The following is a 9,552-nucleotide window of genomic DNA, read 5'->3' on the forward strand; positions in this document are numbered from 1 at the left end:
GCCCTGAGTTCGACCCCCAGTAAAAAAAAAAAAAAAAAAAAGAACTCCACCAAAATAATAATAATAATAATAATAATAATAATAATAATAGGTATTTTGTCCATCTAAACTAAAAATATATATTTATATATGTAAAGAATTAGGGATGTACTTCCCAGAAAATGGTCATGATGAAAGTGGTGAGAAAACGCAATTTCCTTCCTCTTTTCTAATCTTGGCTCCAAATCCCCCAGTAAAACCTCTTTGGTGTCTTGCATATTTCAGATTTTACTGCTCGCCAGCTTGGAGGTGATATGTGGCTCTTGACAGCTCTGCTCCTTTGGGGTAAGTTGGGCTCAGAGAGGGTGACTAGACGGGCATGGATTCTGGCTTTGGATCAACATTTTTGGTCTTCCTTGGATATTTGGGTTAGAACTCATGAGTATGAAGATAATTGTATCTGTGCTTTGATGCTTTATTGGTGCTTATTATATCAAAAGAGTGGGAAGGGGGACCCTGAGATACATTTAGACTGAAAACCCCATATCAAAATAAAGTTTCATCAATAATCATCAGTTCTGCTGGTACTTGATTTTTGGAAAGAGGGATAGTTTAGGTCAAGAAACCTAAACTGGCCCCCCAGAGTCTAATTAGCTCTGTCTCTCCAATTCTTCCTGTCTCATCATCTCCTACTAATCTACCTGATGTCTCTGCTCTTCCATCTTTGCAGTTCCAGTTGGTGGACAAGTGGGTAAGTGATTGCTACCTCAGATTCTCCTCTCATGCCACTGTCTTTCTTCCAAAGGATGAGTTCCATTAACCTAAAGAAGAGAGAATAGAGAGAGCATAGACAGAAGAAAGACTTATAAACTATGTATATGCAGAGTGTGATATGATTTGTCAGTTTTCTTTCCAAGGCTTCTAAGGCTTTCTGAATGAGCCCTGACTGAGGCACTAAATGCCTAAATGTGCTTATGAGAGCGGAAATGGCCAGAATTGCGAAAACACAGAGGCAGCTAGGCTGGGTTTTTCAACATCCCTCGGGGAAATCCCTGTTACAAGAAAGCTAAATCAGTTTTTTCTTCTCAGAGAGAGTCAGGCAGGTACTGAAGGCTTCAAAGGGAGGCATTTGAGCCTCCATTTCCAAAGCAGAAGCCTATGAAGGTCTGTGCTTTACCCTCAGAAACAGTATAACACTGAGGACAAGGACACTGACTCCTGACAGTCTGCACTAGTTTAGAACTTGCTTCACTAGGAGAATTAGGGAGATCTAAGTGAGTAATCCATCCTCAGGAACCCCAAATCTCTAACACCCCAATTAGGATTTAATAATAAAAACAGAGCTCTCTACAGCAGGATCAGGACACTTTTAAAGTCTGGCTTTTGTGGGCTCCTGCTTGCCTATTTTTTAAACTAAATACGCAACTTTTCCTTGTGCTGTCCACAAAACCTCCCCAACCACTCGGAACCCTCCCTTTCACTCCACTTTTTGTTTTGCTTTGGTTTTATCCCCAAGCAGACCCCACAAAGGCAGTGATCACCTTGCAGCCTCCGTGGGTAAGTGTGTTCCAAGATGAACAGGTCACCTTATTGTGTGAGGGGCCGCAACGGCCTGGAGACAACTCCACACGGTGGTTTCTCAACGGCACAGCCATTCAGACCTCGACCTCCAAGTATAGCATCACTGCAGCGAGGGTCAGTGAGAGTGGTGAATACAGGTGCCAGACAGGTCTCTCAGTGCCAAGTGACCCTGTGCAGCTCGAAATCCGCAGAGGTGAGTGTGGCATGGAGCAGGAGGGATGGAAATCACAGGGCCTTCCTGGGTGTTCTCCTCTGTGTGTGTGTCTTCATTTAAGTGAAAGTCTCAGCTCTAAGTGGCTCCTTACTGAAATTAATCAATAGACTCAGAACATCACATCAAGGTTCCTGTGCACCAACAGCAGCCCAGTGGGGCCAGCTGTGAGTAGGGTGTCCAGAGAAAAATGCAGACTCTAATATTTTATCATTAGTTGACATTTCTGCCATCACATAGTAAATAATGATAGTTCAGACAAACACAGTGATGAACAGTGAAAAGTCTCCCTCCAACCCCAAAATCCTAGTCCCACAGTCACCTTCCACTAAAGCAAAACTATTAATATATATGTAAACTTTTTTATATGGTACTGGGGATTGAACCCAAGGCATTGTAAACACTCTACCACTGAGATACACCCCCAGCCCTATATCTAAACTTAAAATTAAAACTGTGATTGTTAGGGGCTGGGGTTATAGCTCAGTGACAGAGTGCTTGCCTAGCATGTATGAGGCCCTGGGTTCCATCCTCAGCACCACATAAAAATAAATAAATGAAAGAAGGAAGGAAGAAAGGTATTGTGTCCAACTATAGCTAAAAGACAAATATAAAAAACTGTGATTATTAGAATACTCTATGTATTGTCTTATATCTTACTTTTGTCACTGTTTATATTAATAAAGAAGTCTTCTACATGTCTGCTCTATGACTGTAATATGATTAACGTAACCATTCTGCCTATTAGTACTAAGGTTTTCCTACTCTTCTACTTCTATAAACAGTACTTGCAATAGACATCTTATACATAGAGTCTGTGGCCCATTTCAAAGTGTAGTTCTAAGATATTCTAGACGTGGAATTACATGAGACTTTAATGAATAGAAGCAGGAAAATAAACCTGCCACCCTTTTCAATCTGTAGCAAATTTCTATTTCCTAGAGATGGAGGGGGAAATGGAAATGTTTTATTATTCAGGACAAAACACCCAAATATATTATTTAGATAGTCAAAAGCAATAAGCTCAAACTTCTTTGTAATTGATAATGCCAAAGGTAATGCATGTAACCGACGTGATTCTGCAATCTGCATTTGGGGTAAAATTTGGAGTTCATAACCCACTTCAATCTAATGTATGAAATATGATATGTCAAGAGCTTTGTAATGTTGTGAACAACCAATAAAAAATAAATTTAAAAAAAGGTAATGCATGTTAGCGGCAGAATCACATGTAAGCAGACTCAGTTGCTTTCAGAGGAAATGTGATCTAGTCGAGGAAGTGTTGAGAATGTCTAGGGAAAGCTAGGTGTTCTTCCTGTGTCCCTCAGGACTCTGGGAATAAGTTCTTAAGATGCAGATATGAGGGGAGAAGCCAGGGAGCTGACAGAGATATTTCAACAAGAGATTTTGTGTAGTTTGAGCAGAAGCATAAGTTTTTCTTGGGTCAAGTGACCAAAAAGAAGAAAAAAGACTAGGCCTGTGAAGAGCCCATTTTCTTTCTTTGAAGGATAACTCACATGTAGCAAACCCTACTCACAGCTGGCCGGCCCTATTGGGCTGCTGTTGGTGCATAGGACCTAAGTGCACATCTCCGTGAATGGTCACCATGTAAACGCCTCCCAGAGCAAGAAACAGAACATTTCCAGAACCAAGAAACTTCTTCTTGCCCTTTTCTAGTCACTACACCCCAAGACGGACTTCTAACACCATAGTTTTGCCTGTTTTTGAACTTCACATAAATGGCTACAGTATGGTACCTGTTATGCTCTTTTGTGTCTGGCTTCTTTTTGTTAACATTATATGTTGGGAAAAGTATAAACGGCAGCCGTACCCCAGAGAAAAAACCCCAACATGGCGCCTAAGGACTTCTTCTTCTCTGCAGTGGCGAGAAAAGTTCCCGCCCTTGTGAACTCTCCCGCCGGCGCCAATTTCAAATCTCGCTGGCGGGGAACCTTAGCCCCAATGAGAACTAATTCCTGGGCGCGGAGCTGATATCTGGAAGAACTTGCCAATAAACGGGTGGTCTGCCATTTATCTAAGCCCTACCATCTCCCCTGTAGTTCTATATAAGCACACAGCTTTTTGCAATAAAATTGGAATTCTCCCGGCGAAGTGTCTTTGCGTGGGGAATTCTTTAATTATAATTATGAAATTCACACATGTTGTGAAGTTGAAGTTCAAGTTCTCATTACTTATTATATATTTTTCTATTCCACTGATAGATTCTTGATTTGTTTCCAGTTTGGGCTTTTTACCAATAGTACTGCTATGGACATTTTTTTACATGTCTTTTGGTGCACATAGATATACGTATGTATTGGAAAATGCCTATTAGTGTACTTGCCAGTTACGAAATATGTACGTAATCAACTTTAGTAGATATATTACTAAACAGGTTTTCAGAGTCCTAATACCAATTTTTGACTCTGACAGTATGAGAAGTTTTGTTCCTCTCCACCTTTATCAGTATTAGGAGTTTTCTGTATTTTTCATTTTTGCCATCCTGGTGGAGGTATAATAATATCACACTATGGTTTTAATTTGTATTTCCCTGATGACTATGCTATTGACTATTTTTTCACATGTTTATTACCTATTTGGATATTCTCTTTTGTAAAGTACCTGAAAAGGTCTTTTCACCAATTTTTCTTTTGTCTTTTTCTTATCGACTTACATAGTTCTTTATTTGTCACGGATATGAGTCAAGTGTTGCAATTATCTTCTACCACTCCTTGGCTTGCCTTTTCACTACCTTTGTTGTTTGTTTGTTTGTTTAATGAACAAATGGTCTTAATTTTATTACAGTACAATACACCAAGTTTGGGGGCTGTTGTTCCCTATGCCTTATTTTTAAAAACTTTTTTTTTCACAATTATTCAACAGTGGAGGATTCAATTACAGTTACATTGATGGTCAGTCACTTCAGTTAAATCTGTGGACACTGAGACCAAGAAATACAGCTGACTGGTGGACCCAGGTCCTACCCATGTGGCTTGGAATGAATGTCCTCTTTCTACTTCAAGGTCATGAAGGTGGAGGAATAGTGTTTGAGTGGGAAAATTAGTAGAATATGTCTGCTAAAAGCTGCATCCCACAAATTTTTGATGAAATATTCTCAGTGTCATAGGTTAGAATTTTAAAATTTCTATTGTGATTTCTCTCTTTTTTTGTTACTTCTAAATTATTTACAAGATTTTGGAGAGTGGCTTTATTGGTTACTAACTGTATAACATTTTAGTCAGATTTTGTGTAAAATATAGGATCAATTTCTTGGTATTTGTTGAAAATTGCTTTGTCGCTTAGCACATGCTCAATTTTTTAACTATTGCATATATGTTTGAAAAGTATATGAATCTTCTCTTTTCTGTGGTACAGCAGTCCACAAAATCAAATCTGTTAATTGTGTCATTCAAGCATTCTCTAATATCACTAGTGTTTCGGCAGTTTCTGATGGAGGTGTGTCAAAATCTCCCACTGTACTTTGCATATGTAAAGCAAAGATGTGTGTTTGGGTAGTGCAGACATTTAGCATGTCTTTGTTGGGAATGGAAATAAAGACAGGAAGAGTCTAGTGTATTTAGAAACAATATAGCGGGATTCATGAGTGTTATTGGATATAATTATCATGAATTATTGTCATTCTACATACAGCATTGGAATACCTGCCTTCTATTCTTAGATCTAAGTTCTGGAGGGTAGAAAATTATATTGTCTCTCCTCCTTTTACCCCAAGGATTTCATCTTTATTGAGCCAAACCAATTGTCCCTGGGGAAGGAAAAAAATAAAGGTGCAGAGTTGTGACTCATTGGTGACATCTTAGAATTCTTGACTCAATCAATTTCTCAGATCTGGAAAGGGAAGATAAGAAAGGGCTTTGTGCACAGCTTCTGGTAAAGATTACCTTTCTTTCTACCAAAGCGAAAGATATTTGAGAAATGAGACACAGGCCTCAGATTTAGCAGAGTTCTGAATTTGGAATGTTACAAGGAGAAAAATGATAGGTCCCCAGGGTGAAGATTTGGCCTCCTTGTACCTCCTTCACTATATGCATACATTTGGGGTCCACATCTTTCAGATTGGCTGCTACTCCAGATCTCTAGCAGAGTCTTCACTGAAGGAGAACCTCTGACTTTGAGGTGTCATGCATGGAAGAATAAGCTGGTGTACAATGTGCTTTTCTACCAAAATGGCAAAGCTTTTCAGTTTTCTCCTCGGAATTCTGAATTTACCATTCAGAAAACCAACACAAGTCACAATGGCGTCTATCACTGCTCAGGCCTGGGAAGACATCGCTACACATCAGAGGGAGTAACTGTCACTGTGAAAGGTACTGTATCTGAACAGTTCTAGAACTATAGTTGTAAGGACCAGAGAGACAATGAAAATCATCTAAAAATCTCACTTAAATTTTTAAGTGAAGAAACTGAGTTCTAGAGTGGCAAATTGCATCACTGAAGGCCACCAATGACCAGTAGCTTGGTTAGGTCCAGAACTGAGGTCTCTAGGTCCTAGTCCATTGCTCTTTCCAGGATATCACAGTGCCCCATCAGTAACTGCAGGATTAATGTCAAAGTCAGGGCATAGTAAAGATTCATTTTATTAATTTTGTTTTAGTCACAAAGAATAGAGATTCACTCAAAGTGGCTAAGGAAGTTATTAGAAAATAATCCAATAAAATTTCATGAATACATCAGGAATTTCATGAAAGGAAAACATTAGGAATTGGTTAGCCTTCCATCTGTCTCAGGGACATTGTGGCCCTTCTGTCCCAGTTCTTTCTAAGCATCTGTACATGAAACAGCTTCCCGTGTTCTAGTTTCCACATGGCCCTTGTTCTCATTCTTTCATGGTCTTTTTTCTTAGTATTCACAATCAGTAGCAACTTTTTTCTGTCTGAAAAAAAAAAAAATTCCCTTCCTGTAGGAAAGAAATTACTGACCCAGATTTTCTTTTGAGTCAGGGACATAAGTGTGATTCACTAAACTCCCTGGGTAGACTGTGCCAAAGGGAATGGTTATTTATAAACAAATGGCCATTCAGGGAAGCATGAACTGTGTAGAGTATTATCAACAGGTCAGAGCAAGCTGGCAACGGTAATTATGTAAATTAGAAAAACCCAAGAATGCCTCTCTGTTACAAATGGGAAAAAATATGCCTTATGGATGCATTCTCTTGGGGCAAGTTTCCCAAGGGGTTGGGAGGGTCTGTCTTTTGTGAAAAGAACCTTAACCTGGGGGTGCTCTACCACTGAGCTTCAACCTGTCCCCATCACTTTCTCTTTAGAGCTGTTTTCAGTTCCTGTGCTGAGAGCATCCTTGTCACTCCCCCTCCTGGAGGGGAACCTGGTCACCCTGAGCTGTGAAACCACGCTGCTCCCAGAGAGGGCTGGTTTGCAGCTGTACTACTCCTTCTACGTGGGCAGCAAGACCCTAGTGGACAGAAACGCATCCTCCGAGTACCAGATTTTAACTGCTAGAAGAGAGGACTCCGGCTCCTACTGGTGTGAGGCAGTCACAGAAGATGGGAACGTACTGAAGCGCAGCCCTGCCTTGGAGCTTCAAGTGCTGGGTGAGAGAGAAGATAGGCTGCTGCTGACAAGGGAGAAGCGGCTCCCTTTTCTCTTGTGGGGTTGAGGCTTGTTCAAGGGTTTTGTGGCCCAGCCAGGAGGAGGAAATCTCTTTCGGAAAAGCCTACGGACAGGCCTTTCCATTCCTGATTCAGAACTCACTATTCTCATCACAAATTTCATGATTTTTTCTTTCTTTTTTCTTTCCTTCATCATTCTTCCTTTTCTTCCCCTTCTTCATTTTCTATTGTCCTTTCCTCCCCTCTCACTCCACCTCCTTCCTTCCCTTTTCTGCCCTTCCCTTCTCTCTCCCTCATCAACAATATATTGAGTTCCTCCTATTTACTGCCCTAGGTCTGGGGATATGAACACATGAGGTGTGGGTTTTAAGTTTTATTTTTGTGGATTGAACTGGGGGTGCTCTCCACTGAGCTACACCCCCAGCCCTTTCCCAAACATGAGATCCTCCTTCCTGAGCCCACCTGAATTGCTGTGATTACAGGCATGTGCCACCATGCCCATCTTGGGATATAGTTTTTGAATCAAATAATTTTCATGGTTGATTTATGAGAGGGTGATATTGTCCACTGCACAAAACTACCTGCTCGAGTGTTGATTTAACTGAGGTGTAAGGATTGTGAGCTTGGGAACAAAGACTCTTCAAGGGAAAAATTTATCTTCAAGCATTAAATGGCATAGAGATAGCAGTTATCTCTGAAACTAACGTAAGACCACCAGCAGGGTTCCTCCAGTCCCTTCCTGTCCCCTGAACTCATCAGCACCTCCACTGGGGGTAGGTGCTGCAGCCTCACTCATTTTTTTCTTCCACACATCAATCAGTCAGACCCCTCTGGTTTCTGACAGTATCTTCTCTTTCTGTTTCAGGCCTCCAGTCGCCAACTCCTGTCTGGTTTAACATCCTTTTCTATCTGTCAGTGGGAATAATATTTTTGGTGAACACTGTTCTCTGTGTGACGATACATAAAGAACTGCAAAGAAAGAAAAAATGGAATTTAGAAGTTTCTTTGGCTTCAGATTCTGGGAAGAAAGTAACTTCCCACCTTCAAAAAGATAGATATTTAGAAGAAGAGGTGAATTGTCTGGAACAACAAGAACAGCCTCAAGAAAAAGCACAACAGAAGAATCCCTAGGAAGGAGGACAGCGGCAACTCAGGGGTGGCCATAGATCTGGACTGCCACTGTCCCTTCCTCTCTGTGGGAGCACTGAGGCACAAACTCCCCAAAGTTGAAGTGCACTAGAATTGTGGGTCCCATGGCACATAACTGTTAAATAAAGAAAATACATGAGCTGACTTCAATGGAGACATATTTGGAACTTTGGTAATCAGAGATGATTTGAATTGAGATCTACTCCAAAGAAATCTTTAAAAATTTGGAGGTTAAGTCCAATCTGTTGGGTGCAGAGCAGGCTGAACTGTGTTGTCTGCAGGGCAGGCTGAACAGATGTTGGCTGCAAGATAGCCCACGAACTCAAACCCCCCTCTATCTGGTCCTTTATCACCTGTTTATGTCAAGTCCTGCTCAAAGCTGAGCACTCAACCCCCCTTGGGCCAACAAGGCAGCTTGCAGACCCAGAGGCCCCATTAGATTTGGGCTATAAAAACTCCCTCCTGCCAGGCCCCCCCTCTCTTGCTCTTTCTCTCTTGCTCTCTTTATCTTTCTTGCGCGCACTGTCTCTCTCTTGCTCTTGCTCTCTCCCTGTTCATCTCTTCTTTCTCTCTCTCTCTTTCCTTCCTTCTTTTCTCTTTGTTGCACTGCTGCAATAAAGATCTTTTGGTCACTCCAAGTGTTGTGGTCACTTTCCTTTCACAATCTGGTTATCCTGTGAGGTAGTTTGAAAAATAGTATACTTCTGAGAACAAGGTAAAACGGTGAGGTTGTGCATATGTGCAAGAGATTAAGACAGAGAAGAAGATAGAATGAGAGAAAGAAGGAGATAGGAAGAGATATTCAGAGATGGGTGAGGGGATTTCAGGAAGACCAGGAAATTGTGTAGACTAAAAGGAAGGAAATAGAACTTACAAATGACCTCTGAGGAGCTGAGGGAATGAGAAAGCTCACCCCTGTGGGTTAGGATAGTTGCTTCTTGGCTTTTTCTTTTGGTTAGCCAACAGAGAATGTTTCCAGTCATGTCAGAGAAGAGATGAACATGAAAGAGATATTCATGATTAGAAATGGGCGTGTTATTCATTT

General features: G+C 41.0%; 1 protein-coding gene across 2 annotated transcripts; it reads left to right on the forward strand.

The window, feature by feature from the left end:
• Positions 1 to 247: 247 nt before the first annotated feature.
• Positions 248 to 8,625, forward strand: FCGR1A (Fc gamma receptor Ia; the record flags this gene model as incomplete). 2 transcript variants are annotated; one of them, XM_081307063.1, is made up of 6 exons in its annotated part: positions 248 to 324; positions 710 to 730; positions 1,499 to 1,753; positions 5,848 to 6,099; positions 7,056 to 7,340; positions 8,224 to 8,625. In XM_081307063.1, 6 exons carry the CDS (start codon positions 294 to 296, stop codon positions 8,487 to 8,489), a joined length of 1,110 nt encoding a protein of 369 aa, XP_081163189.1. In that variant the 3' UTR covers positions 8,490 to 8,625. The 2 variants fall into 2 exon arrangements, with proteins under 2 accessions (XP_081163189.1, XP_081163188.1); XM_081307062.1 differs by having other exon boundaries at positions 294 to 324; positions 1,496 to 1,753.
• Between the last annotated feature and the right edge of the window lie 927 nt (positions 8,626 to 9,552).

The sequence above is a fragment of the Spermophilus citellus genome, assembly GCF_964194105.1.
Source record: "Spermophilus citellus genome assembly, chromosome: 9".
Taxonomy (NCBI): Eukaryota; Metazoa; Chordata; class Mammalia; order Rodentia; family Sciuridae; genus Spermophilus; species Spermophilus citellus.